This window comes from Eublepharis macularius, chromosome 1 (genome assembly GCF_028583425.1).
Source record: "Eublepharis macularius isolate TG4126 chromosome 1, MPM_Emac_v1.0, whole genome shotgun sequence".
Classification (NCBI taxonomy): Eukaryota; Metazoa; Chordata; class Lepidosauria; order Squamata; family Eublepharidae; genus Eublepharis; species Eublepharis macularius.
Window position 1 is genome coordinate 118,274,230 of NC_072790.1, and position 27,972 is coordinate 118,302,201.

The window sequence follows — 27,972 nt, forward strand, 5'->3', positions numbered from 1 at the left end:
TTTCATAATTTTCACATCTTTATTTCACTGAAGACTGAAAACATGACGGAGATATCCCATTTGTGTCAGGTTATTTACTAAAGAAAACTCGGAGAAAAACAGACTATTTTACAATCTGGGGAAAAGAATGATACACATAGTAGCTGGATCAATATTGTCATGTATTTCCTGGTCGACACTTTCACCAGAAGCCAAATGAGTCTTCTTCTAACGTTCCTGCAGTAATAATTCCATTTCACACTATTATACACTCTGCTTAAATGTTATAAATGGATAGCTAGTGTTTTACAGAAGACTATATTTATTAAGCATGTAAAAACTGAAACATGTTGACGCATGCTTGTGTTAAAGGTAACTTTTTCACTACAATTTACCTCTTTCTGTCGTACGCCTAAAGGTACGTGCATTTGGAATGTAGGACAAATCTTCTTGTTAGAAAAGAGTGTGCAGAAGGTCAAGCTACTTTTAGTGCTGTTGCACAAACAGTTGAGGCATTTCCCCATTAGCAGTAAGGGTATGTGGACGGAGAAACGTAGCACCTGTTAAGCTACAGCTCTACTTGTCAGATCTAGATCTGTTCAGAAGAGAATTCCCATCGTGGTCTAGAAATGTGAATGTATGAAATAATTAATAAGATCCCAACACCAATCAGTATATAGCTCTTAAATGCAAACCATTAGTCTTTCAGTGCTATTCACATCTTGACAAAATTACTTAGGTGGCTGAGTTACTGTTACGTGAAATATCAGTATCCCACCCCCAAATCAGACCAAGCAATCATTACACTACAATTTAAATGTAAGCCATACAAACAAACAAACAAAACTAAGGAAAATATTAACTCCAGCATAGAGTTTGAGATTTAGTACTGATTTATTTTAAAAATGCTCCCTCAAGATTTAGATGTGCAGACCGAAAATTTACTTCAGAATAAAACACAGTTGTGGAAGGCCAATGAATTTCAGTTCTCAAGGTTTCATCCATATCTTTTGGACAAAGCAAAATTACATTGCTTATAACAAACAGTAAACAATTTTAAAAGTTAATCATGACAAATAGCATTGTATTTATTTGCTTTTGTATAATCATTAACAACTACTATTTAATGAATCACTAAAGAATTTAAACAAAAATCTAAGCTACTCTCCAACAGTAAAATTTAAGTAAAATGCTTACATTCATTTGACGACAATAAGTCATATTAAAAATGCTGCGTGGATGGGCATCAATTTTCGGTTGGAATAGATCTTCAGAGTTATTCCTGTGTAAAAGATGTAGAATATATGCACTATCACTACAGTGTTTTAAACCATTTGAAATTTAGATAAGAATTTAATTTTCAAAAGCAAAAAAAATCTTCCAAGGTTCCAAGGTTTGTAGTGGTTAAGAGCACAGGACTAATCTGGAGAACTAGGTTTGATTCCCCACTCCTCCACTTCAAGCCAGCTGGGTGACCTTGGGTCAGTCACAGCTTCTTGAAGCTCTCTCAGCCCCAACCACCTCAGAGCATTTTGTTGTGGGGATAATAATACACTTTGTAAACCACTCTGAGTAGGCATTAAGTTTTCCTGAAGGGCGATATATAAATCAAATGTTATTATTATTGCTATTGTTATTATTAAGTCAGAACTACCTACCTTTTCTTCTTTGCGTCTCTCTTTGTCTTCATTTTCCATTGTTTCTTCTTCTTCTTCCACAAGCCCATCCCCTTGGTATTTGTCATGAGTCCACTTTGGACTGCTACCTGATTTTTTGAAGTTAAATCTTCCTCTGCCACGTTGAAAAGTGCCACGGCCTCTTCCTCTTTTGGCCCAGTAATCCACGCCATCATCTCTATCATCATGCTAGAACAAATACAGAGTGAACAGAGAAAATAAAAAACAACACTTTGCATACTTTACTGGGATAAACTTTCAAAGCATCTCAAAATACTCAGCCCTCATAACTTGCAGCTGAGTCCTTCACTATCAGTGTTCTGCAATATATGTGCATATGAAGCTACCTTATACTTAGGCCACTGGGCCCATAAAGCCCATTACTGTACATGCTGAAGGGCAGAAGCTCTTCTTCGTCTCAAGCAGAAGCTTCTTTCAGCCCTGCTACCTGTCATCCTTTAACTGATGATGGAAATGTGTTCTATCACTGAGTTAAAAGCCTACACCTAATTAATCACTGATTTGATGAGAGAGTCAGTTACACTGGTCACAGCTCTATAGCTTATTGTTAGGGATTCTAGATGCAACGCTATTTATTTAGTCTTTAGAAATATTTTTATACAGAGCTCTAAAGCTTGCTTTTATTGTTGTAAATTATTTGTTAAGATGATGTCTCTAATATGTAAAATTACATCCACTGGTATTAGTATATGAGTTGCAAAATACTGGTTTCAAAAATGTTGAATTATCCATTATTCTGGCAAGTAACATGGTAGATTTTTCCTAGAGGGGAACATGACCATTTATGTCCTTTGATTTTCATGTCATCTGTCATGTTTCTTATCAGAAAGATTATGCCAAGTGAGAGAATTCAGGCAGTGCTAAATGGGTTGCATCTGGGAAATAGCTGAGAGAAGGCGTAAGTAATTCTTTCCCTAAACACTGGGACCCTCATAGTCAGGAGATCACTGGTATCCTTGAAAGAAGCCCTTTGCCATTCATTGCTATGAGACAAAATGCTACACTGGGAGCTAATAATGAGGTGGGAACTAAACTTGCCCAATATTGGGTGGTGTGATCTCCACTGAGAAACAGCCATGCTCCTCCTTCCATTTTATGAAGTCAGTTTTGACATTCCCTCCCATATGAAGACAAAAAACCCCTCACCCTGCAAAAGCCAAACAACAAAACAGGACCTAGACCTGGGAAGGCACAGCAGGAAAGGAGGCAATATAGAACATTGCCTTTCCTCCTGTTTATTGTAACATGAGTTCTTATTTGGGAATAAAAACAACATTCTTTATTTCAAAATCTGGACCCCCTAATTTAGTTTAGGAAAATCAACTGCAGGGCAATTTTTGAAAACAGTATGTCCCTTACAAAAATGAGTCTATGACAGATGAGTTATTAAAGGAGCAGGAAAATGGAACTCTTTTCTTACCTAGTCTTTCAAATTTGAAGAGCCTTTGCTAATTCTAAATAATGGCAATACAATGGATACAATACAATGGCATTTCAAAGGTTGCAACCAGCATTATTTAGAAATTTATGTAATTAGGTTTTCTCTCTACAATTCATTCCCTGAAGAGCTTTAAAGCAAAATAAGCTCCTCAGTTTAGATGGAAATATGTTGGGCAAATGCCAGTATTTAATTTTTATATTGCAGCCAGTATTTGAGAGAACATGGACTAAATTGTGTTAGGGAAATTTCTTCCAAAGTAAGCTATTAAAATTATCTTATGCAGATGGATATAAAGAGAAATATGAATCCCAGTGCTCTCACAAAGGATTCTGTTCAGATCCTTGAAAATGACAGAAGCAGCACTAAATTTTGGTTCCATTAAATTATCTATACAACAAGTTTTGGAAAAAAATGCATGCATAAACAGTATGGCACCCACCAAGAAGTATTTCTTGCTTTTGGGGGTATATTCAGGATCCCATTCCTCCTCCTTCGGTCTCTTTTGAAAAGCAGTATTTGAGTTGCTGGGACCAGTATTTATTCCAGCAAACACGCCTCTGGCTCTTCCTCTGCCCCTAATTCGAAACTGATTGACCAAAGCATTTATGTATTAAATTAATTTACACAAAGCAAATTATAAATTCCTATTACATTAACCAAAATGCTTTGTTATAATCCTTCAGCTAACCCCCAGGTTTGGATCTAGGGTTGCCAGCATCCAGGGCAACCCAAGTCTGGCCTTATGTGCGCGCACACAGCACGCGCACGTGCTCCCAACGCCACATGATCATGTCACCTCCATGACATCATCATGCAGGGCAGAGCATGCTGCCCGCGCGGCAAACTGGCTGCCCCGGCGCACTGTGGAGCTCACGGCGCCAGCGCAGGTGGCTGGGAGGCCGCCCATGCCATTCACCTGCCCTGCTGAGGGGGTGGCCGGCTTGCCGCACACCCCCTGTCCAGCGGGGCAGGCGAATGGCATGGGCGGCCTCCCAGCCCTCTGCTCAGCTGCCCTCGCACTCCCAACGGCTGGCAGCTGTGCCCGGCGCCCCCTCTTTGATGGCACCGGGGGCAGACTACCCCACCTACCCCCCCATTGATCCAGCCCTGCTAACACCATACACATAAATTAAGTGCCTAAAGAATCCATGTGTAGTGTTTTGCAGCTACTTTAACATATTGTATTTACTGACTAGCCAATGAGCATTTGTGTATTTTGTGGGGAGGGGGACAGATGATTTATCTAGGATGCATGCACTTTCAAAAAGCAGTATCTGTTAATGAAAAATGTCTGATTTTATCAATCCACAGAAAAAAAGAAAATACTGGCTGAGATCCAGTATGCCTAAAACCACAACCCGCCCCCCCCCCAAAGAACAAAAACGAGAATAGATCCCACAGAGAAGTTTGCAGAAGGAGCTAGAGAAGCAGATCCTTGCCTACCTTTCCCAACTTCTGACAGCCTGCTTCTTATCCCCAAAATCCTTTGTGGACAAAATGAACCAAGTGCTGCAGGTGAAACTGCTTCCTCTCAGAAGCAATTTCTCCAGACTCTTCTTACTCACTACAGCCCCCCCATTCTACAATGAATTCTGTTCATGAGGTTCCTCTCAATCCTCAGAAAATGGCAGGGAAAAATCAGCTCCTTCCATGAGCTTTTTTTAGGATTGACACCTATGATTGATGGAGAAACCTGACACGTGATACATGCAATGCTCTTGTCTTGGCAAACTTGTTTCTTCCATTGTAATTCAACAGCTTTATTCAGTATTTCATGTAGACAGCCTCTTTCATGGCAAGAACTAGTATTTAGCCTAACACTGCTTATATTCTGCCTAACTACCTATGTATATCTTCGTGAAAGAGACTTCTGCAGAGCTACTAGATGTTATAATATTGAACATAGGAAGAAACATTGTCAAGAAGCAGGGTATGATGCTACAATTTTTGACTTTTTACAGTCCAATCCTAACCAGAGTTATACTTTTCTATGCATATCAATTCCAATGGACTCAGTTGTAACTGCTTAGGATGGTACTGTAAACTTGTGTACTTGATAAAATCAAGAAACAAAAAGGTTTTTAATCTCTCCTAGATAACACACAACAAAATCATAAAAACTTACGTAAAAGAAACCAAAGCCTATGTTTTAAAGTCTAATCATTTTTAAGGTCTCAGGATTTGGGTGCTTACAATTTTAGCACTTACTACCTTTGCAGCTATGTGGAACCAACAATCAACACTTTACTTGTGGGGAGTTCAGTTTGAGCGTAAGTTACCCTTGCATTAATGTTATATATGCAAAAAGAAAAGATCACCCTCCTCTCCATCAAGACACTTCCATATTTAAAGCACATGCAACTTCATTAAAATTAGCTGTAGATTGTATCACAGGACAACTATTTTAAGGATTAGTTGGTCACACCAGTATCACTAAACAGACAATTATCCCCAGTCTGTCAGTCAGCATTACAGCCGTGACTGCACAGTCCTGCGCTACTGTGGTTAGCTTGCTTTTTCAGTTTTAAACTGAATCTGCAAGGCAGTGTTTTGCCATCTCATCAAGAGTGCCCTATTCGCTTCTTCCTTAAAGATCATGAACTCCTGCATGTAATAGTGTATAAATTATAATATCTGCATATTAATATACATTTAAACTACTACAGACAGTGTGAGGGTAGTTACTGTTCTGATGTTATAATGCCATTGCTTTCCTCAGACTCTCTGGTATTCACCTAGCACCAGCACAGATTTTCAACATTCCCAGCAAATGCTTATTAAAATTAAAAAGCAAGCTGTCAGTGGCCTATTTTTTCTGGTTTAAAGTCAGATTTTCTACACAGTTACCATTAAAAAGAAATTAAAATACAGCAAGGTAAAGTTACAGAAAAGTCCACAAAAGAAACTATAAAAAGAAATATAAATGAACAAGTGTAAAAGAAACATGAATGAATGAAAGTACCAAAGTATGTGGCTGCTTAGTTAAACCTGCAGTTTTTGAACTCAGTACTCTGCAAAATGTTCTGTCACAACATATCCCTATCCAAACAGAGCTGCAACAGAAAGCATTTTGTGAAGAACATCCCACCCCTGGCAACTTTCGTTTCCAAGTAGGAAAATCTTCTAATGTCTTCCTATAACGTATGTGTCAAATAAAAACAGACCTCTGGTTTTATAGCTATAGCAATTTTTTTTAAGCAGAAAAAGTGTGGCAGAAACTCACAAATGTGCCTCTAGGTCTTCCAACTCCTGTAAAACCAGAGTATTCTTTCTGTTCATGATGAGGTTTAAACTCTTCATCTCTTTCTTTCTTGCATTCTTTTTCTTCTCGGGAACTGGATGAAGAGGAAGATGGGGAGGAAGTTGAGGAAGATCGAGAACGGTCGTGATCTCTTTTTTGTTTACTGAAAAATAAGAAACCATACTGTTTGCTGTAGAATCCAATACAACTTCTTTCTGTACCCTCAGAAGCTATCCTCTTCTCTTGTTTGATCTTAATGTGGTGTTTTACAGTATTACACTATTCATCTTCTGTGTGTAACTTTTTAAACAGCAAATGGCTTGTTAACAACAACTGTTGCTGAACAGGGAAAGCTAATCAGCTAACAAAACTGTATTTTAGAAAAAATATGCAGGGAAGAATCTTTATGTGTAATATGTCTGAAGCAATGCTATTAATTTCATATCTTACCAAGAATAGCAAAAATCACCCTGTCACAATATGGGCCCAAAGTACAAAATTAGTCATCAACTTATAAGTGAATAACATTAGTGTAGGAAAAACAGAAAACAGAAGTTCAAATAAATCCATGATTACGCAAGAGCAAGAAAAATAATGTTTATGATCTTTGTATCCAACTCCCCATGGCAAAGACATCTGGCATTGATTTGACCACATTTACATATTAATACCAAACTCAAAAGGTGGATATAACGTTTACAATAATACACTGAATAAACTGCTTTTAAATTGTCTCTCCCTCTCTTGAGAAAAAAAAATCTCCCTCCCCCAGGTTAACGTTATACATCAGTAAAAAATCTCATAATCTGGGTGTTATGAGTTGAAAAAGTGCGGAATCAAGCATAACGAACCAAAGTTCTTACACAAACTGTTTACAGAAATGTATTGCATTGAAGTCCAACCTCCTGATGTAGCCTGGATAATAGGACAGATTAATTTGTCATTTTTTTTCAGTGTTAGCTTGCTATTCCAAAGTTTTTGTCCTCATCCACCATAAGCCGTGTAAAAGACAAATACATTTTTGCTGTAAAACAAATAATTTTAATTGTTTAAATTTAGATGTTCCATTGTACAGTGAAAACTGAAAGCAATTAAGCTTATAATTATAAAATTCTAATTAGAAGCTAAAAACCTAGTTAGAACAGTTAAACCTTTACCTGTCATCTTTGTAAGATTTATAATCCTTGTAATCTTTTGGAATTTTCTCCTGCTTTCTTGATCCACTGGATTCCCTGGAACCTTTAGAATCTCCTCGTTCTTTACTTCGTTCTTTTCTGCGACGGTCGATGTCATGTCGAAGGTCAGCAGCGTCACACTTTAATTTTTTATCACCCTAAATTAGATACATTTCAGGGAAATTATTTTAGCACCCAAAGTCCTACAGAATGCAACAGGAAAAGACCTATCTCTTACTTAACTATAAATTGCACCCTCAACCCACCCTGAAAGTAGACCCATCTACTCATACAAAACCAGAGAGTTCCACAATTTCTGTGGCTTCCCTCCGCTAGCTGCAGCCACCTGTGCTGCTTCCTACACCATTCCCAAAGGTCCCCCAACTCAAGTGGCTTTTGGGGGAAGTGCAGAGGCTGCAAAAGAAAGAGGGAGAAGGGAAAGATCTGTTGTGAGTAGAGCTCTGCTCTCAGTTCTTTATCTTACTTATTAATTTAAAATATTTAGGTATCTTTTCCACGTTCAAAGCAGTTTGTATCCACTCCTATACCAGCAATTGTGCATTCCTTTTCCCCAGCAGGCCTACCAAAAACAAAAAGTTAATCTCCCAAAGTGGAGCTAAAATTTGACCAAAATTTACTCCTAGAAAATAAAACATCTTTTTAAAGTCTACTATAACAAGACTTTAACACAATTCCCTTTTTGCTGAGTCATCAAAATCGCTAAATTCAGCTACCCCCATGGGAAAAAAACCTGGTAACTACTGGTAACTAATGTATTCTCTACTTGCAAAGAACACACTATTTAATCCCTATGTGTCAAGATATTAAACAGTATGATCAAGCTGCACGCAACTGGTCCACCATATCCATCAAAAATTACTAGAAATGGAACAAGCTCAACATTATCTAGGGTATAAAAATGCAAAATAAAATTTTAAAGGAAAGCAAATGTGGAAAATTGTCTTGATTAGTCTGAATTTTTATAAAATAGCACCAATTTGAAACCTACTTTCTGAGTTTCTTCTTTAAAGGCTCTCTCTTCTCCCGCTAAACGGGTGTGCTTCCTCAGGGCACTTGGAGAGATGTCAATCCTCCTAAATGCAAGATTTTTAAAAGTAATCATTATGGCTGCCACTATTCATCTCTGTCAAGTGGAAAACTGGAAACACAAAAGGAAAAGTGCCATTGTGCAATCCAAAATCAAACCTGGTTATTAATTTTTAAATACACATTCCCCCAAACACAGAAACATTCAAATAAAACCAAAATGTCAACAATTATACAACTAACTTTTCAAAGCTGTAGTATAATATATAAAGCAGATGTCTCAAAATTTCCTCAGCTGCTTTTCTCCCACGAAGAAGTCAAGGAAATACTGGGAAAACATTGCATTCATGAAAACTGTATTTCACTTGTAATGTTTCATTAATTCAAAAACAAAAACCCACAATATGATTATCTACAATGTTTAAGAATAATATTTGCTTATCCTGTCACCCTTTGGCAAATTTGGGCCAAAATCCAAAGAATTACTTAGGCTCACACAAGAAATTTACAGTGGAATTTTCACTTGCTTTCTGTGAACAACTGACCCCCTTGTCATATCACACACTGCTTTTGAAAACTTTCCCCAACTTCAATAGCAGTTTGCAATGTTGTTGGAAAAGCACAAATCCCTTTGGGTTCTCAGAATTAGTTACATTGTTGTTTGTATCCTGAGCATGAAGTTTAAATACTGTCCCCCATATACACAATTAACAGTTACACTAAATAAAATGATGGTACATAAACATGTTACATTATTAGTAAATATTTCACACATTTTCTACTGCTAAATAATATTAACAATTCAGTATGTACTACAACGTAGACATCGAACTTCGCAATAGAACCTCCGGCCTTTTCTTTCAAGTTTTTTTTAACCTAACAGAAAAATAAATGAGTGGTTTGCTAAGAAGCTCTATCTTAGCTTGGCAATTTATTATAGAATTTATACTCTGCCTTTACATACAGTTCAAGACGTCTTACAAACTGATTAAAAAATTTACAAATTAAAACCTCCCTCCTCCCTTAAAAGAGGCCTGCTCTTCAGAACCCCTCAAAAGTCCTGGCAAATAAGCAAGCTTTGCAGCTTATCCTAAAGATCTCCAAGGAGCTCCCCCTCACCTCCTCAGGGAGCCTATTTCATACAGCAGAGGTCACAGTGGAAAAGGCCTGGGCTCTGGTTGATGCCAAATGGGCTACCCTAAGTGATGGCACAGCAAACAAATGGCTGCCTAAGGATCGTAGCAAGTCGCATATCGAGCAATAGGATACCACACCTGTGAATTTCTGGGCTCTTCTGCCGGGTGCTATGTTCTTCAGAAGCCTTCTGATAAGCAGTGAACCTCTCATTTAGGGTCATGCCAGCTGACTTGAAATATTGTTCTGTTGGTTGCAGAGGACAAATACTGTCTAGTTAATGTTGATATATCTGTAAGTCATAGCCTACTAGAATGTAGAACAGGCAAAATAGTTCATAAAATATGGCAACAGTTAAATTTATTTTCAACCTTTTCCTCAGTGAACACCAACAACAGCAACTACTACCTTTTTCAGTTCTCCTTACATTTATGTGCTGCCTCTACAATAAAGTCAAGAAAGTTAAGAACCACATCTGTTTAATTGGGGAAATGGTTGTTTATATGCTGGACATATCTGAGGTTTGCCAGCAGAAAAATATTACAATGCATTATTAGTATTTGCAGAAAATACCATTATTAAAAGGTTATCTCTTGCACTGAGAGCTACATAGTCTTGATTTGGTAAATTAATACTGCAATCCTACACATGATAATTTGGAACTAAGCTTGCTTGAACTCCATAAAACTTACTTCCAAGAAAAAATATATAGGATTGAGCTGCACAAGCTATTGCTTAAACGTGCATATACACAAACACACGTTTTCTTTTTTTCAGAAGAACAAATAGACTAAGGAAGACTCCAACTGCTGAATATGTTTAAATATGTGGCATCTTGGCAAATGTGACAGTATCTTTAAAGGTTTTTCTCTTTTAACCAGAGACTATTAAATTAGTAATAGAAACACTACATTTTGAAAGACCAGTTCAACAGATGTGTTTTAATGTAGAATAGAAAAAATGTATAAAATTATAAAGGATTATGAAATGTCACATAAAAAGTAAGCTTTCTGCTTAACAGGTCAATGTACATCTGTATCAACTTACCGCCCAACATCCAGCACATCTCTCATAACCAATCATTAAAACTTGATACGGCCACTACAAGGGTAGTGCCTCAATCATAATTCCATCAAACACAGGAATTTGAGCTAGCAACTCAGTTTTTGTGCCATTTTTGCCAGGAAGATAGAAGGTTCAACTTTGCCTGTTTGTGCATCTGTTATCTTTCAACAGCTATTTTACTTTTGTAATATGGATTTTGCCATTTCAAAACACACTCCAGGACCTAGTTGCAATGAAAAAGAAAACATCACTGGGCATTTTCAGCTCTACGTAAGTAAAGAGCTGTTCAGTCTAGCTTCATTGCTCCAATAATGTAAAATTACTACCAGTTTACCAAAGCTTGATCCACACATTCTTTTTGAAGTGTGTAGAAATAATTGAACAACTTCAGAAGCAAATCATGATTTACACCTTTTAGTAATTTGGCTATAGATTAAAACAGCTAGATATCTGGTCATATGCTGTATTTTATAGAGAATGTTTGTATCGCCTCCATTCAGCACAGAAGAGGAGCAGTGAAAACAAAAGGATCATCAAGAAATCTGACCATCGGCCAACAGGGTACATGTCACACCACTGAACTGTTAAGAACAGACTGACTTTGATAGAGAATGTGTATTTTTTTTTGTATCAGCATAAAAAACGAGCAGTGAACACAAAAAAATTATCTGGAGCTCTCACCACCAGCCAACAGGGGACATGCTGCCCTATTAAACTGAAAAGAATAGACTGACTTTTTAGAGAATGTTTGAATTGCTTCATCTCAGCACAAGGGAAGAGCAGTAAACACAACAAGATCATATGTGAGACCTGACCACCAGTCAATGGGGACATGAACAGACTGACTTGGTACTGCTTCATCTCAGTACAAGAGAGTAACAGTGGATACAACAAGACCTTATGTGAAACCTGCCCACCAGCCAATGGGGGACATGCTGCCCTAATTAACTGATAAGAACAGATAACTTGGTAGAGAATGTTTAGCCTCCTGATCTTAGTTCATCTGTAGGTATTCAGGGAGGGATATGTTGTCTTGCTTGCTATTATCCATATTCTTGACAAAATAGGATATGCACACATATCTGTGGCAGGACTACAGTTACTCAAATTTCGAGAATACTAATCTTTTTGGAGTGCAGCCTTGCAGGAGTATATTAAAAAATTCCAAGCCTAGCAGCATTATGGACAGAACAACTGATCTTTCCACCAGCATATCCTTCCTACACTACACTATCTTTCATGCTATGCTATTAGTATAGATTTAGCTGGCCAGCTTAAGCTCTTTGTACAGCAGCAAAGGACTGCACTACTGACTGTAACAGTGCAAAACGGAGACTGACACCCTTTCAAGTCTACTTAGCAAAGCTGATTCTTAACATCAGGTAGGATTGGAACATTGAATCATCATCTATTTATATACCTCCATTCAAGACAACTTAACACCCACTCAGAGCTGTTTACAAAGTATGTTATTATTATCCCCACAACGATCACCCTGTGAGGTGGTTGGAGCTGAGAGCTCCAAGAAGCTGTGACTGACCCAAGGTCACAGTCAACTGGCTTCAAGCAGAGAAGTGGGGAATCAAACCCGGTTCTCCAGATTAAAGTCCTGTCACTCTTAACCACTGCGCCAAACTGGCTCTCACGTCTACTGGCTCTACATCATATCTACTGAGCAGGACAATGTGGAATTATGAGATTTCATAATTAAATTTATACAGCATTTCATCTTTGTATTACACCATGCATTACACCATAAACCAAAAGACAAAACAAAATCTCAGCAAATGATGGCTACATTCCAGATGTACACACATTCTATTTATTCATTTATACGGCACCTATCACCCCAATGGGAAATGAGTGGCTTATTTCTCTCCTCTCCTCCATTTTATCCTCACAACAACCCTGTGATGTAGATAAAGCTGAGATAGTGTGACTGGCCCAAGCTCTCCTAGCAAGTTTCTATGGTAGCGTGGGGATGTTGAAGCCAGATCTCCCAGAGCCTAACCCTATAGTCTAACCTATACCACAATAGCAAAGTGTTTGTTTTAAACATTTATATCCTACAACTCTTAGTTTGAAACTAGGGATGTGTGAATCGAACCCGATTCGCAAAGATTCGGAATTTCCGGATCCAGCCCAGCATCCTGGGCCTGACTTGGAAACCCTGAATCTAAGCTTCCCAAAGCGAATCATATCACTTCAGGACACAAGGTTTTAAAGGCTCCTTTCCATGCTGCTCTGCAGCAGCAGGGAAAAGGGCATTTAAACCCCGGATCAGCTACCTGGTGGGGAAATCCCCACCAGGCAGCTGATCTGCGCTGACAGCCACAGCAAAAAGGCCCTTTAAAATCCATCTGGGTCGCAGGAGGATTCCCCTGCGACCTAGATGGAGCTGAAAGGGCCATTTCGCTACCACTTGCATTGCAAGCGGTGGCGAAAGGGCCCTTCTGTGCTCCACCCAGGTCGTGGAGGGGATTCCCCTGTGACCCAGATGGAGTTTAAAGGGCCATTTTTGCCGCTGCTTGCATTGCAAACAGCAGTGAAAGGGACCTTCCGCGCCCCACCTGGGTTGGGGGGGGGGGTTCCCAGCGACCCAGATGGTGTTTAAAGGGCCCGCCACAACCCCTGCCAACCAGCTGATCTGTGCCGGCAGGGTTTGAACTCACCCCGCCACTTATTTCAACCGACAAGAGGGAAAGCAGGGGGTTCCCCTCCCATCGGGTGAAATAAGTGGCAGGGGGTGTAGTTTGTCGGCATGCTCTGAATCTTTACGGAGCACACCGAAGCGGGTCAAAAAAGGACAAGGCGCTTCAGGAATCCCTTATTTCTGATCCTTTTTTCTGCTTCAGGTTTTCCAAAGCGGGAAACCCCAATTTTTTTTTGTTGCACCCCCCTATTTGAAACACAATACAGCAGAACAGCAGTCTGTGACAAGTGTTCAACTGTAATGATTCTGAGGGCCACTTTTCTATTTTTACTAAGTCCAGAGGAGTGCCTGTCCCAGAATGAACCTATGTACGAACTCAGATCTTTCTAACAGACCTCGTTGGAGAGAAGAAGGGTTGGAGGGATGGAAGGAGGGCTCTGACTTAGCCGTGGGCCTCATCTGTTTTGTCTCTTTCCCTCTGAAACAGCCTCCTGAAGAGGTGAAGCAGGCATCTTCTTCGCTTAGACAGTTTTGTTTCAGAGGACTTTCATAATGAGCATTTGTTGCAGTTGCAGATATGAAGAGTTAGTTTTACCTTTTAATGTTTAGTTCGTTTATCTTGTTCATACTTGTCACAAATAGCCTTGGCCCCTAGTTGGATGTAAATCTTTTAAATAAGTATTGCTACATTAAAGCACACGTATTGCAATTTAACTTTTTTCTTTAACACTTTCTCTGTTAATTTGTGTCCCATACAATGACCTTTGAGTCTACATCCTCACTTCATTCACCTGCTATTTTTCCCATCTACACTCCTTGCACAATCACAGGTCTCTCTGTACTCCAACAGTTACTCATATGATTCTTAATTTCCCCATCCCTCTCTGCACACCCCTCTCAGTTATCCCTTCTTTTTTAAGCCTCTGCATCACAGGATTTGTTCTTGTTTATTGCTCTACTGTAGTTGTTAGCTGCCTTTCCCCCTTTCCCCATCCTAACTCATTTCTCTTACCCCATTCCTCCATCTCCCACCCTCCTTTTGAAACTGGGAATGGGAAGGATGTCACTGACACCTCCTTCATTTTCCTATTGTGAGGGTATTGGGTGAGTGGGTTTAGAGATGTGAGGGCCTGGGAAAATACATTTTTCCCAACAGAAAAACTAGAAAGTTTGTGAGCAGTGAAAAGAAACTCTTATGAGATACTTTCTCTTTTAGAATGAAAATGGGAAGCATTGGAAAATATTTAGGAACATTAAAAAAACTCTTATAGTATGTTTAAATTTAATAATTGTAGCAACAATTGACAAATGATATATTTAATAATACATTATTAAACAGTTCAGTGTTTTCATAATGTTCATATATGACAAAATTTGTTTTCTACCATCAATGTTATTTTTGCATACCCCTATGATAGCAAAAAATTAAAGAAACATGCTATGATATCATGGGGTGCAATATGCAACCCTTTCTCAAGTACTGGTTAGCCGCAGTTTCTTTTAGAAAATGAATGTATTTATACTTTTAAATTCCATAAATCTGCCAAATAGTACCATTTTATGTGCTAACGAAATTATAAGCAATACATTTTATATTGTTCAATGAGTAAAAGAAGTTTAAGTTGGTTAGGAAAGTAAGTATTGCATACGTTTTGATTTCTTCCATAAATTTCTATTCTGCCCCCGCCCCGCACCCAAGAAAGCATGTCCCCCTTCCATGATTTCAAAATTACTAGAAATTTTATATTTCAAAATGTATCTTTAATATTCTCACAAAAAGGATTTGGAATTCCTCCAATATGCCACAAATGGATAGACAGGACTCACAAGCTTCATGCTACACCGTCTGACCTATGAGAATATTGTAATATGTGAAGCCAAAAAAATCATATTTATAATACTGTCAGAACTATGCTAAAAGTATGAAATACTTATAAAATCTGTATATTCATTTTTGAAATGGTCTAATTTTATGATGTCTAAAAATAAGAGAAAAACATACAGAACTCTGCACAAAATGCAAAGATTGGATTCACACAGACTGGTTCCAATATCACCTTATGCCGTATGCTGCTTGCTTCGTATGGTAAATTAAAGGCATACCTTTGACATGATGAACTAAGGACACAATGTGCTGAATAAATGACTCTGATGTGCTTTTGCTGGCTTGTGGTAGCTTAATGTGGTCAAAGATGGATCGGAACTCTTGCTCCTTCTTGACCGAATGGACAAGTGTACTAGCAAGCAGTCTGTCTTTAGTCAAGGATGCAGGTCTACAGTACGTAACACACAAAAGGAAAACGAGGTTTATGACAGAGCAACTTTAGTGTGGATAAAGGAAAATTACTATCATAAAACTATGATAATTACCTGTTTGAATCATCAAGTGGCACTGGTGCCATTTTAAGTTTCACTTCAGGTCGATGGGAGTCACTGGCTATCATTTTGATCCTAAGTGGGCTCTCCTCCCTGAAGGCAGTTTTTTCTCTTGCATCCAAATTCTTGTGCAGAGGGGGGCTATAATCAAACAGTTCTTTGAGCTTCTCAGACTTTACCTGCTCAGGTGACTGTGTTTCTTTCTTCATCATTCTCTCAGATATTTTCTCTTCTTCCTTGTGCTTATCTTTTAGTGCACTAGGCCTCTCTACTACATAACTAGTTGTTTCTTTAAGCTTATAACTTTTATCTTCTCTAAAACCTTCATTTTCTCTATTTGTCTTCATAGAGATTTTAGATCTGTACTTGGAGCCTTCCTCCTCAGTATTCCGGTGAGATGCAGCAAAGCTCTTACCCTGATCTGCCAGAACAGACTTTCTGAACTGTCTATAATCTTCCGTTTCCTCAGTGTCCTCTCCTTCAGAATCATTAAATTTTTGTTTCCCAGACTCTTTATCCATATAGTATTCCAATGCTTCCTGATCTTCCCATTCTCTCTCTCCCTCTGTCCTGCCTTTTTCTGTTCCTCTCTCCTTTTGGGTATCTTTCTCCCTAGCATTACCTCTATCAAGCAGGTACACTCTGGATTCTTCATCTGTGTACCTGTAGATAGCAAAGAAGAGGATGACAACTTTTAATTGCCTTCATTACAGTTCAATACCATTTATCTTCTGGCATTCCACCTAAACAAAATTCAACAACTGCCTGCATTAATATTTTAATCATTATATTATTATACCATATTATTAAATTATAATTTAATTATAATTATTATAAAATTTACTCATTGTTTATAAAAAAAGAAATCTTCCTATTAAAATCTCAAATATTTTTAGTGCTAAAATACCAACTAGATTTCCAGGGTATGAGTTCTTGAGAGTCAGAGTTCCCTTCATCAGATATGTATCTGATCTAGTTGGTCTTTAAGGTGCTACTGGACCTGAATCTTGCTCTTCTACTACAGACCAACATGGCTACCCACCTGAAACTATAATTCATTATGTAATGTGCATAATGATTCCTCCCTGAAACTATAATTTAGACAAAGTTATCCATACTCCGTTCACAGATAGGTTAGATATCTGCACATTTAAAGCTGCAATTAATGCAACCCTCAGTAGCAAGATTGCTCATTTGGGCAACATGTGTAGACAACACATTTTGCCAGTACTGCAAGTACCTATTTGCTTCCAGGTTCAAATCAAAGTGCTAGTTATTTCCTTCAAAATTGAAAATGATCTAGGATCAGATCTAGGCCTACTCTCATAATAGCAAGCCTATCATAAATGAAAAAAATAATTAAATCAGCTTAAAAAACCCTTCGAGAATAAGGGCTTATTAGCCATGGTGCCTCAACACTGAAATGCCCTCTGCACAGGCATCTATCTAACACAGAACTAGCTTAGAGTTTGTTTGGGTTTTTGGTCTCAAGCCTTTTTTTCTCAGGACTTTTCTTGAACTGGGTTGGGGGGGGGATTGAAAATCTACCCAGTTTTTTATTGCTACATTGGCTTTTTTATTCTATTTTATGCAGTAACTGACTTTTAAAATGCTTATACTGCTTCTTTTACACTTTTTATTTATGATACTAATGTATTTTTTTACTTTTATACTGTTTGGTTAATTAGCTCCTGCTATTTGCTTTTACTGTTTTGATTTAATATTTTTATTTGTATCATATCAGTGTTTTTATTACTATTAAGAGGATTTATATATTCTGCTTCTTTAGGAATCTACTGAGAAGTTGGATTACAAACAGTTCAAATAAATAAATAAAGTTATCTTGCAAAACAAACAGCCTCTGCAAACTGAGATGGGGAGCATGTCTCTATCCAAAATAGTTGGCATGAACTCGGAATTAGGATCTGGAAAAAATAGGTATAAATTCTCACCCTGCCATGGGCACACCCTGGATGACGTTGGGCCAGGTGCATTCTACCCAACCCACCTCACACAGTTGTGAGGATTAAATGTAGATCGGGAGAAAGATGTAAGACATTTTGGTTCCCCACTGGGGAGAAAAGGGGGAGCATAAATAAATAATAAAGTTGGATTAGTTAAAGATGCTTTAATTCAGACACAACTAAAAACACTGAGATTTAAAATGCTGAGCAAAATGCTTTTAATGATTTAGCCAGTATGAGGTTACTTAATTTTATACCTGATCACCATTGCCAGCCCTAACCTTTCTTTTATGAAAGTATTTACTAGTTTCAGGTTCCAAACGACACCAATCCGTTACACAATCATTGCTGTGCATTTCCTCTTGAATGTGTTCATGACCATTACGGTGTGTATTGTCCTTTTATACTTATCCCATAGACAGATTCCCTAGCACTTCTAATCCTTATCAGTTAAAAAGTAGACCCTACAAGTATTAGTCTGATTATGCTGAAATCTATTCTTCTTGTTGGACGTGCTTACTACTTAAAGAACAGTATTATTTACTATAGCAGCCACATAAATTATTAATTATCTCCAGACTACATCAGTAAACTTTAATGAGGAGGGGGGGTCAATGTAGGGATATGAATCAAATCCTCTTTGATCCTAGAAGCATCTTTATACTTTTAAAATTGTTTATGAAAGATGGTTTGGTATGTTTAAATTACATTGTACTCACTAGTATTTGAAAGCAGTATTATTGCTGATTTATTATGCCATAATGGAATGTGTTCAAAATCTGTATACAGCACATTATAAGCCCTGCCCGAAATAGCTACAGGAACAAGACAATGTAATTTTGAATATCCAGCCTTATAGATATCAGAAGCACAGTGCCAATGTACTTAATTTCTAATGTTTAGTTATATTTTCTCACTACTTGTTATTATTTTATTACACACTAGCTTGGTACCCATGCTTCACCACGGTATTTAACTACTTTAAATCCAGTTATAATACTTATGGGTATGTAACTTTTTTTGGTTTGTATCTGAGCACCTAGAAAGGTTGTGCACCATATTTCCATGAACATTTAAAAACTCAGCTACCGTACTGACTTTTCCTATTCAGGAGTCTTGTACCGTCTTTCTTCAACTGTCTGCACTTTCCTTGACCTGATTTTTACCTCAGAATACCGAGTTCCACAGCTAACCAATCAGAGAGCGAGGGAGGTGCAAGCACGCATGAACTTGCCAGCCACACAGGAAAGCCAGGCCCCACTGGGAGATTGGCAACCCTAGTGGACTTTGAGGGGAAGACTGCGAGGTGCATTTGAACTCAGGGCACACTCAATGACTTACAATAGCAAATGCATAAATTTTAGAATGTGGGGAGCGAAGACCAATCAGGCCGCATATGCCAATGACATTTGTGTTCCAACTGTCTCTGGGGGAGATGAGGTGTGGAATGTTGTGAGCCCCAATCAGGCCGCATATGCAAATGACCTTGAAAGGCTGGCCCAATCAGGGAAGAGGCAGTGGGCGGGGGGGTAAGCAGGCAACAGCCTGCCAGCCACACAGGGAAACTGTATCCCTTTGGGAAAACACATTGTACCCCTTTTTACCCCCTTAGGGGGCTAATTTCTTAAAATCCCTTCTTAGTGGGTGTTTTCATCACAAAAGGAATGTTCTCCCCACATTTCATGTTTCTTGGTCCGGGGGTTTGGGCTGGGCGTTGATGAGTCAGTCAGGACACTTTTTTTAATATAGATAGATAGATTAGAGAACAGAACACTTTTTATTTCTGTACATAACAGTTAACAACACTAAGTCAGTATAAAATACTTAAAATATTTCAAAGTCAAATGAACAATGCTGTGGAATCCTGCAAGGCATCATCAATTCCCAACTGATTCACTTCTGCAAAGCATTTTAAGAAAGCCACAAGCTATACAAACAGAGAGTGAACCAATATTTAATTAAATTTCAACAGATATGTTGCAATATTGCAAACTTAAATGCAAGCACTTATCAGTCATGATAATAAAGTAATAAATACCCATATCCGTTAAGCAATTAGTTAAATCTGACAAACCAAACTAAGATTCCTTAAAGAATAAGCCAAAATACCAAGTGTTTTAAGTTTCAAAATTTAGAAGTCCAAAGTTTGTATTTCATAATATTATTTCTTTTACTAAGACAACTATGCTTTCAAACTGTGCAACATTTATTGTTAAGCATCTGACAGAGCAAGTTTTCCTCAAGTGTCAAAAATTCACGAAGTCAACACTTCGTGAACAGGATATTCAATATACAAAATAATATGGTATATTATTTATTATTCAGTGGTTTCCTACAAAGCCATTACAATAATGTGCTTCTTTCTTTTAGTTTCTCAGCACAGATTCCAAGTGCATCCCGCTCAGTTCAAGAACAGGAATGCTAATTAGGCCCTAACTTAACTATCTCCATGATCCTAAGTGCTATGGCCAGGAAAGGGTTCTTGCATCCATTATTAAATCAGAGCCTAAATATAAGCAAACTAAAGTTGGTGAAAACATCAGTACTTTCCATTTCACAGCCTAACAGAACATAATTATTCAGTGTTTGCAGTTAAAAGTCTTACCTTTTCAAGAATTTTCCACCCTTTGCACTTTCCTGTTCCCCAGCCTCTGGATAAAAAGAGCGTATGCGAGTCTCCTCACGTGGAGCATTCTGTGATGTGATTGCTTTTGCAGGGCTTCTTCTTGAAGGAATGTGATGCAGTGGGCTGTTCTGGGAAGGACTGTAGCGACTGGAACCATTTCCCAAGGAACCAGACCCAGATCGCTCAGGGCTATGCTGAATGGAATGTGAGTGCTGGGGGGTGTTTTTTGCAGAGTGAACAGTGCTAAGTAAGTGACCATCAGAGCATGAAGAACTCTGACTAGGTGGGGAGGCAATAGAATGACTATGGGGAGACCGTGGACTGTTATCATATGCTGAAAGTCCAGGCCAAATATCGCCTGAAGCAGCTGCTGATTTATTGAAGTCATCTAAAGTCTCAGATGGGTCATGTTCAAAAGCTCCTTTCTCTTCCTCTTGTGATTTATTTTTTAATGGGCTGGATTGCAAAGCAGCTCCCTCAGTTTTCTTTGCTTGCTTTTCTGATGACCCACGTCTTTTGGAAGAGACAGGTGATTTGCTGTATGGAGAAGATGACCGAGACGAAGAGGACCTTGGAGATCTGGAAGATCTGTATGATCGGCGAGATCTGCTGCGAGACCTCTGGGAAGAGACTGACCTTCGCTTTGGACTTCTTGAACGTGAACGGCCCCGCCTAGGACTTCGGGAATGTCTTCTATTCCAGACAGGTCTGTAACCTCCACGATGGTATCTACCTCCACCTCCAGGATAATATCCTCTACCTCTTCCTCTGTAGCCATAGGGGCGCCTCATTCCTCTATTATTTCTGTAATCTCTGCGATAATCTCTATTATAAACACGATCTCTACTGCGAGATCGTGAGTATGTCCTAGATCGAGACCTAGAACTAAGATTTAAGGAAATTTTAGTACATGAAGAATTCAAGATCCTTTAAAAAAAACATGTCCAAACTCCTGAGTAATGGATGGTGTTCCACTCACCCAGAAAAGCTGTTCTACTCCCCTTTCCAATTTTCCAGAAATGTTCTCTCTATTCACAGCCATCATTCCCTAAAGTTTCTGAAATGTTTTTATATGCATTTTATCATTGCCCTAGTTCTTCACAGCAGAAAGATACTGCTGCACAACTCAAACATAGTAGATTTCAATAGCTAGTGAGCAACTTCTCCTGAAATAAGCCAGAACTTATATAGATCCTATACAACTATTTTCTACACAATTGTAATCTACAATATTAGCAGCCAAGACAGAAACAAGTCTAGTAAAGCAATCCAACAGAATATTATCAAAACATTCAAACTATTAAATCTCAAATTCTAGTATATACTTAGAAGTTCTAGAGACAACAGAACTTGAACTTGCTTCCAAGTATGAAGAATCAGAAAAAAGCTTCATATTAAAAACATGGTTAAAATACAAGACATTTACCTATATCTCTTTTTTCTAGAATGCGATCTTGACCTTGACCTTGAAGTAGATTGAGATCTGGACTTTGATCTTGAAGAATGTGATCTAGTGTTAGAGCGACCCATTTTTTCTTTACTGTTTTACCTACCCAATAAAAAATAGGTCAGATGAATGATAATTTAATAAAATTAAAATGGTCAAATTATTTGTGAAATAAAATGTTTTGACTTCAGGAGTTAAACTCTAATAAAATCTTTATCTTGACATAAACCTAAAATCTTTTAAACAATTCACGATTAAAGGAACTTGAAAACCAGAAAGAACTCTTCCCAGACAAGACTTTTGTCAGCTATTAGCCAGTATCTTGAAATGAGAACATCCAGAAAGGATAGCACTCTATTTTCTACCTTACAGCAAATTCAGTAGTATGCTCTACAGACAATAAGCAGCAAAAACACTGATAATTCTTCTGCACCATTATCTACATGAATGTACTTTCCTCAATGTATTCTTTTCTCCTATCCGTTGCTCAGTTCCTTGATGGAAGAAGGCTCTTAATTCACCAATGCCGACAATGAACCAACATTTTTCAGCAACTCTTTCAAACACCACACTCTGCCCTTTGACCTTGACATTGAAAGCAACACACACATGTTCCTTCCATACTATTTAAGATTAGCCAATGTTAAAACATTAGTATTAAGTCAGAGCTCAGGCTAGAAACTACTGTATTTTCAAAGTACTTTTGTTAAAGATAATACTGAAGTTAAGCCAATAGATCACATCACACCACCATTTTTTACTGTTATTTTATTCAGAGAAGCAAGGTTTGTAACCAAATACAGACACAAAATTCCTAAATCAGAATCATCCCCAACTCTCTACGAACTTGGAAATTCTAATCTTCTTGTTAACTCTCAATGTTACATTAGTGCTAAAACACAGTAACCTGTCCCCCAGCCAGTCACTCAAATACCAATGACCCTTTCTTAGATCATGGCTTTAGAGCTGAGTTTACATAAAAGAAAATGGCAAGTAAAATTACACTGAAATTTAAGCTGTCTGTGAGGTGTTTAAAATTTTAGAGATGAAAATATTTGATCTTTTGTTACAAAGGTAACATGTCATTCTTGAATAGCTACTTTGATATGAGCTGGTGAAAAATAGATTTTTGCCAACTTACCTCAGCAGTCTCCTGTGACACCTAAAAAGCACTCATATGCAGACATCCTCATCTACAGATCCTCTCCCCTCACTAAGTATGTGCATTCATATGTGGAATGGGGAAGCTGTTTATTTATAGTCCGCCTTTCTCACTGAGATCCAAGGCGGATTATAGCAGTGCGAATGATAATACAATATAATCGTCAGTGCAAGTGATAATACAATATAATCGTCAGCTAAGACATTCACTGAACCAAGTATAATAGTGAAGAACAGTTAAGACACTCAGGGAAAGAGATACAATACGGAATAGTAGTAGAAAAACTTTTAAACAAGCATAAAGACAAGCACAGAGATGGAATTTATATAGAACAAAACATAACCAATTTACATTAGCAGCATGAAAACTCGCTAGTAGATGCATATCTACATGAGCAGACAGTACCCAATAGTGAAGCATTCAGTCCTCGTCTCTACCAAGGCATCTCTGAACTATTTCTTATGACATAGTCCTGAAATCAGGATAGAAAGCCCTCCTGAATAATTCATTTTTGCATAGTTTGCATAAAGCCAGGAGAGTAGGGGCTTTCTTGACCACCTCAGGCAGCCCATTCCGTAAGGTGGAGGCTACCACAGAGAAAGCACATGTGCAGGCAGCTATTGATTTTGCCCAACTGTAGAGTGGCATCTTCAGAAGAACCTATTCAGATGAACAAAGCTGCCGTGGCAGAACTTAGGGGGAGAGGCAGTCACACAGATATGAGGCACCAAAGACATAAAGGCTTTGAATGGGATAGTCATTACCATTAATTGAGCCCAGCAACAGATGAGAAGCCAATGGAGTGACTGCAGAATGGGAGTGATATGTATGCTTCATCTAGCTCCTGAGAGTAAAGAGCTTCAGTCTTGTGCACCAACTAAAGTCTTTGAGTTAACTTTTAGGGGAGACTACTATAAAGTGTATGACAGTAGTCTAGTCTTGATGTTGGCACATTTTATATTTCTAACCACAAACAAATTAAGCTTCAAGTCCAAATAAAATTGTCTGAGAAGCAAATATGACATAGGAGCAAAGATATTTGTCTGTTTTAATGGAATTTTCCCCACGATTTGGTAAATCTGTATTGTATATAGTTGTATTTTACCTAATTTTTATCTCATGTAATGGGTTTTTTGTAATTTTGTGATGGCCTTTTTTAAAAAAAATAAATTTATTACACATTAACTTAAAACATAACCATATAAAACCCAAAATATAACAATGGCCTATGTCTATACGCAATAAACTGAACTGGGAAAAAAAAGAGTAACCACTCAATGTTTAAAATTTTAACAGCCTAAAACTAGCCTCTTACCTGGCAATCCTGTATGTCAATAAGGAAGGAATTTGCAGTTCTTAGTTTGCACTCAAATATGAATTCCTGTTTTAAAAAAAGTAAAGTAATTTTGACTACAGTCCTTTACCTTATATCCCTTTAAATAGCACTTCAACACAGAGCCTGTCACTTCAATATTAGTAAATTTATATTCACTTGCTGCAATATTATATAACAACTTTGTGGTTTTCTTGGTTATTCAGAAATACCCATGTGGATGCATTTATCAGCTCTTTGCAATTTCTACATTAATATTAGTAACATTTTAACTGGATAACACACAATCCTTCTAGTGTATGACTGGCAACAACCTGTGCATGATGTCAACAGTCTAGAGACACATGCCACAGCAGTGTGCTACCAGCATGCTGTTCTGACATTCCTCTTCAAGGGCCCAGTTTCCCAACAGATAATCAGCACTACTTACTTGCTTTGGTGAATGATAAAGCCCCTGAACCTGAGTCTCTTCTGTCATCACCAAGGTAACAGAAACAATCTCATGTTCAGTTCTATGTAACACTGCTCCAATTCTACTGTCAGAAACCATGCATTATAGAGAACCAGAACAGAAACTATCCTTTTCCATGTGCTATTGCACATGCTTACCATCACTGGATCAAATAAATGCATGCTAGCTGGTTCCAGTCAATGCCCTTCAGGTGTTCTATATAAATTGTCTATTTTTCTAAAAACACATTATTCTGTATATCTCAGTATCTGCCTATTTTCTATATTTACAACGTAAATTTAGAAAAGAGTCCAGTAGTACCTTTAAGACTAACCAACTTTACTGTAGCATAAGCTTTCGAGAACCACAGTTCTCTTCGTCAGATGCAGACGAATGTAAATTTAGTAGCGGTGTCGGGAAAGAACACTTCTAGCTATCTAAACCAACACGCTGTATGTTCAACAAGTATCTGAGGCCAATCTCAACTCGATGAAAAGAACTTGAACGTGTCTGCAAACACGTTTGCCGCATACATATAGTCGCAGATGTTAAACTAGTATTTTTTAGGAACCGCGGTGTGTGTGTGGAGGGGAGGGGGGACGACGTGTCAAGTGTCCGGCAGTCGCGCGGAAAAATTGGAAATTGCTAAGGCTGCTGCTCTCCCTCCGTTCCTCCTGAGGGATCAGTTGCCGCAGCGACGGGGCGGGGGCCTCAAACAGATCAGGTGTCGCTGACGCGCAGCAGATAATTCAGAAGCGGCTGCGCTCTCGCTTGCCTCCTGTCTCCCTCGGAACCAAACGTTCCCCGGAGAGCCCGTTCCGGGCTACCAGAAGGACCGGCGAGAGCGCGGCCGCCGGGGGGGGGGGGGCGGCACAGGAAACGCGCCAACCGTCTCGTCTCCGCATCTCTTCTCCCGCCTCCTTCACACTCAAGAGACGAGCCTAGAAGCCCCCTCCCCCGCCGCTTACGAGGCGACCAGGGAACGAAAGCTCTTTTTTTGAAAAAGAAACGAGAAGGGGGGGGGGGCGGCGGCGGCGGTCTGGCCGCACGCCTCAGGGAAGCGTTTAGGCCACAGGACTGCCGAGGGAGGACTAACCAACGACAAATATCTGATCAAAAACGGGCGACAAAACCTAATAAGGCAACAAAAAAAATCCCCCAGCTAGACGGGAGCAGAGAGTATCTCCCCCAGCAGCTGCATAACAGATTCTCGGCAGGCTCACCCGCTCCGGGCGACGCCTCTCGTTCCACTTTCTACCGCTCGGCAGCCATTTCCCGTCTCCGCGAAAGAAGAGAGAGGGGGAGGAGAAGGAAACCATAGAGAAGCCAGCTTCTGCGACGTTAGCTCTAATGGTTACATCACGTCCGCCCAGAAGGGGACGTGAGATGTATTGGGCCGGAAGTTCTGCTGCAGCGCACACTATCTGAACCGCTGCGCTTGCTCTGAAGAAAATGGAGGGGAATAGAAACTCTGGCTGGGATTCTTCGAAGTCTCGCGATGTTGCGGGGCGGGGGGGGGGGTGAACGGATATTTCGGGCGCGCAGGCTGAACTGCGCGCTCCTTGTAAGGGCGGTTCTATGTTTTCCCTCAGTGGTAGAGTGACGTCATTGCTGGGGCGGTGGATCGGCGAGGGGTGTTGGGTGTCCTCTCACACTCTTTGTGCTGTTTATTGAGGCAAATGTATTGCGTCTGCCCTGCTGTTTTTCTAGTGGGCTTGTGCTCCATGGTAACTTAGGCCGATAAGGATTGGCCGAAGGCCAGCCAGCGAATTGCTTAATTAAAAGGGGAGTTGGACTACCCACATTTCTAGCTGCTTCTCTATTTATATCCGGTACTACTTTGAGAAGCCCAGGGCAAAACTGCAACCGTACAACAGTTCAGCTGGGTAGGATGGGCTGAGGAATAGTAACTTTAAAAAGGGGGACTGCACGGATGTGTGGGGGGGGGGGGATCTTATTTTCACCTGTATCCCCCACAACTGTCTCTTTCCTAATGGTAGCCCCAATAACATCTCTTTTCCTGATTTTTCTCTCCTTCCCAACACTGAGCCAGCTTACCTTTTACCTACCTTCTTCAGTTATATTTATTACCTTTGTTTATATCCCACCTTTCTTCCCAATTGGGACCCAAAGCAGTTCGATCCTCAATTTTAGCCTCAAAACTATCTTGAGGTAGGTTAGGCAGGAAGCGTATGATTATCAAAGTCACCCAGTGAACTTCCATAGCAAAATGAGGATTCAAACCAACTGTCTTCCCCCCCACCCCCCCAGTCTGAACCTTTAACCCCTAAACCACCCTGGCTTTTTTATACATTGCTGCTGTTGAACATTAGTGACCAGCTTGGCCTGTTCGTGATTGCTCCTGGGCCTGGCCCAATGAGGCTTTCCTCAAAGGCCAAAATGAAAGGTACTGTGCAGGTAGAAGTATTATTCAGACATGAACCACCTTGCACCCAAAGGCAGAAGAGAATCACTGCCTAGACCAAAAAGTTGTTACATGGTGTCAATTTATTTATACTGAATATCAAATTTGCTGTTGCCTTTGTGATTTCACAATAGCAAAAGCATATTAAGACTATAGCTGTGTAGCATAAAACAATTGTTTGAGATGTATCAGAATTTCCTGAAGGAGACCTCAGCCCTAGATCCCTTCCAGTCTGGGTTTCGCCCGGGACATAGGGTGGAGACACTGCTGCCCTCACAGACGATCGCAGACACCTGGATCGAGGTGGATCGACGCTGCTGATTTTATTAGACCTTTCAGCGGCATTCCATACAGTCGATTATGATCTTTTGACCCACCACCTCACTGACGTGGGAATTCAGGGGACAGGACTACAGTGGCTTGTCTCCTTTCTTCATGGTCGGGGACAGAGGGTGGCGCTAGGAGATAAGTTATTGTCTCGTCAGCCACTAGTATGTGGTGTGCCACAGGGGGCGATACTCTCCCCTTTGCTGTTTAACCTCTATATGCAACCCCCCCCCCAGTTGGTGTGGAGTTTCGGGCTTGGGTGCTACCAATATGCAGATGACACCCAGCTATATCTGCTGATGGATGGCCGGCCTGGATCTTCCCCAGATGTCCTGAAGCAGGCTTTTAAAGCTGTGGTAGGATGGTTGAGACAAAGCCGGCTGAAGCTAAACCCTGCGAAGTCGGAGATCCTGTACTTGAGTCATGGAA

General features: G+C 39.4%; 1 protein-coding gene across 7 annotated transcripts; it reads right to left on the reverse strand.

The window, feature by feature from the left end:
* BCLAF1 (BCL2 associated transcription factor 1) lies at positions 1-26,219 on the reverse strand. 7 transcript variants are annotated; one of them, XM_054992324.1, is made up of 14 exons: positions 26,015-26,212; positions 24,323-24,388; positions 23,772-23,851; positions 21,825-21,947; positions 20,378-21,283; positions 15,803-16,471; positions 15,536-15,705; positions 9,855-9,960; positions 8,543-8,627; positions 7,516-7,691; positions 6,341-6,521; positions 3,557-3,703; positions 1,638-1,844; positions 1-1,261 (listed from the first exon to the last, which is right to left on the reverse strand). In XM_054992324.1, the coding sequence occupies exons 4-14, from the start codon at positions 21,926-21,928 to the stop codon at positions 1,256-1,258; spliced, it is 2,757 nt and encodes a 918-aa protein (XP_054848299.1). In that variant the 5' UTR covers positions 21,929-21,947; positions 23,772-23,851; positions 24,323-24,388; positions 26,015-26,212; the 3' UTR covers positions 1-1,255. The 7 variants fall into 7 exon arrangements, 4 of the variants coding, with proteins under 4 accessions (XP_054848299.1, XP_054848380.1, XP_054848220.1 ...); XM_054992405.1 differs by lacking the exon at positions 23,772-23,851 and having other exon boundaries at positions 6,341-6,452; positions 26,015-26,213; XM_054992245.1 differs by lacking the exon at positions 23,772-23,851.
* Positions 26,220-27,972: the final 1,753 nt, after the last annotated feature.

Excerpts from the sequence above, each read along its gene's own strand:
- BCLAF1 (XM_054992245.1), bottom strand. The coding sequence starts at position 21,928 with ATGGGTCGCTCTAACACTAGATCACATTCTTCAAGATCAAAGTCCAGA. Across the intron at positions 6,522-7,515 it reads AAATCTTACAAAGATGACAG|TAAACAAAAAAGAGATCACG; the intron begins GTAAAGGTTTAA and ends CTTATTTTTCAG. Across the intron at positions 3,704-6,340 it reads GAAGACCTAGAGGCACATTT|TTTCGAATTAGGGGCAGAGG; the intron begins GTGAGTTTCTGC and ends TTGGTCAATCAG.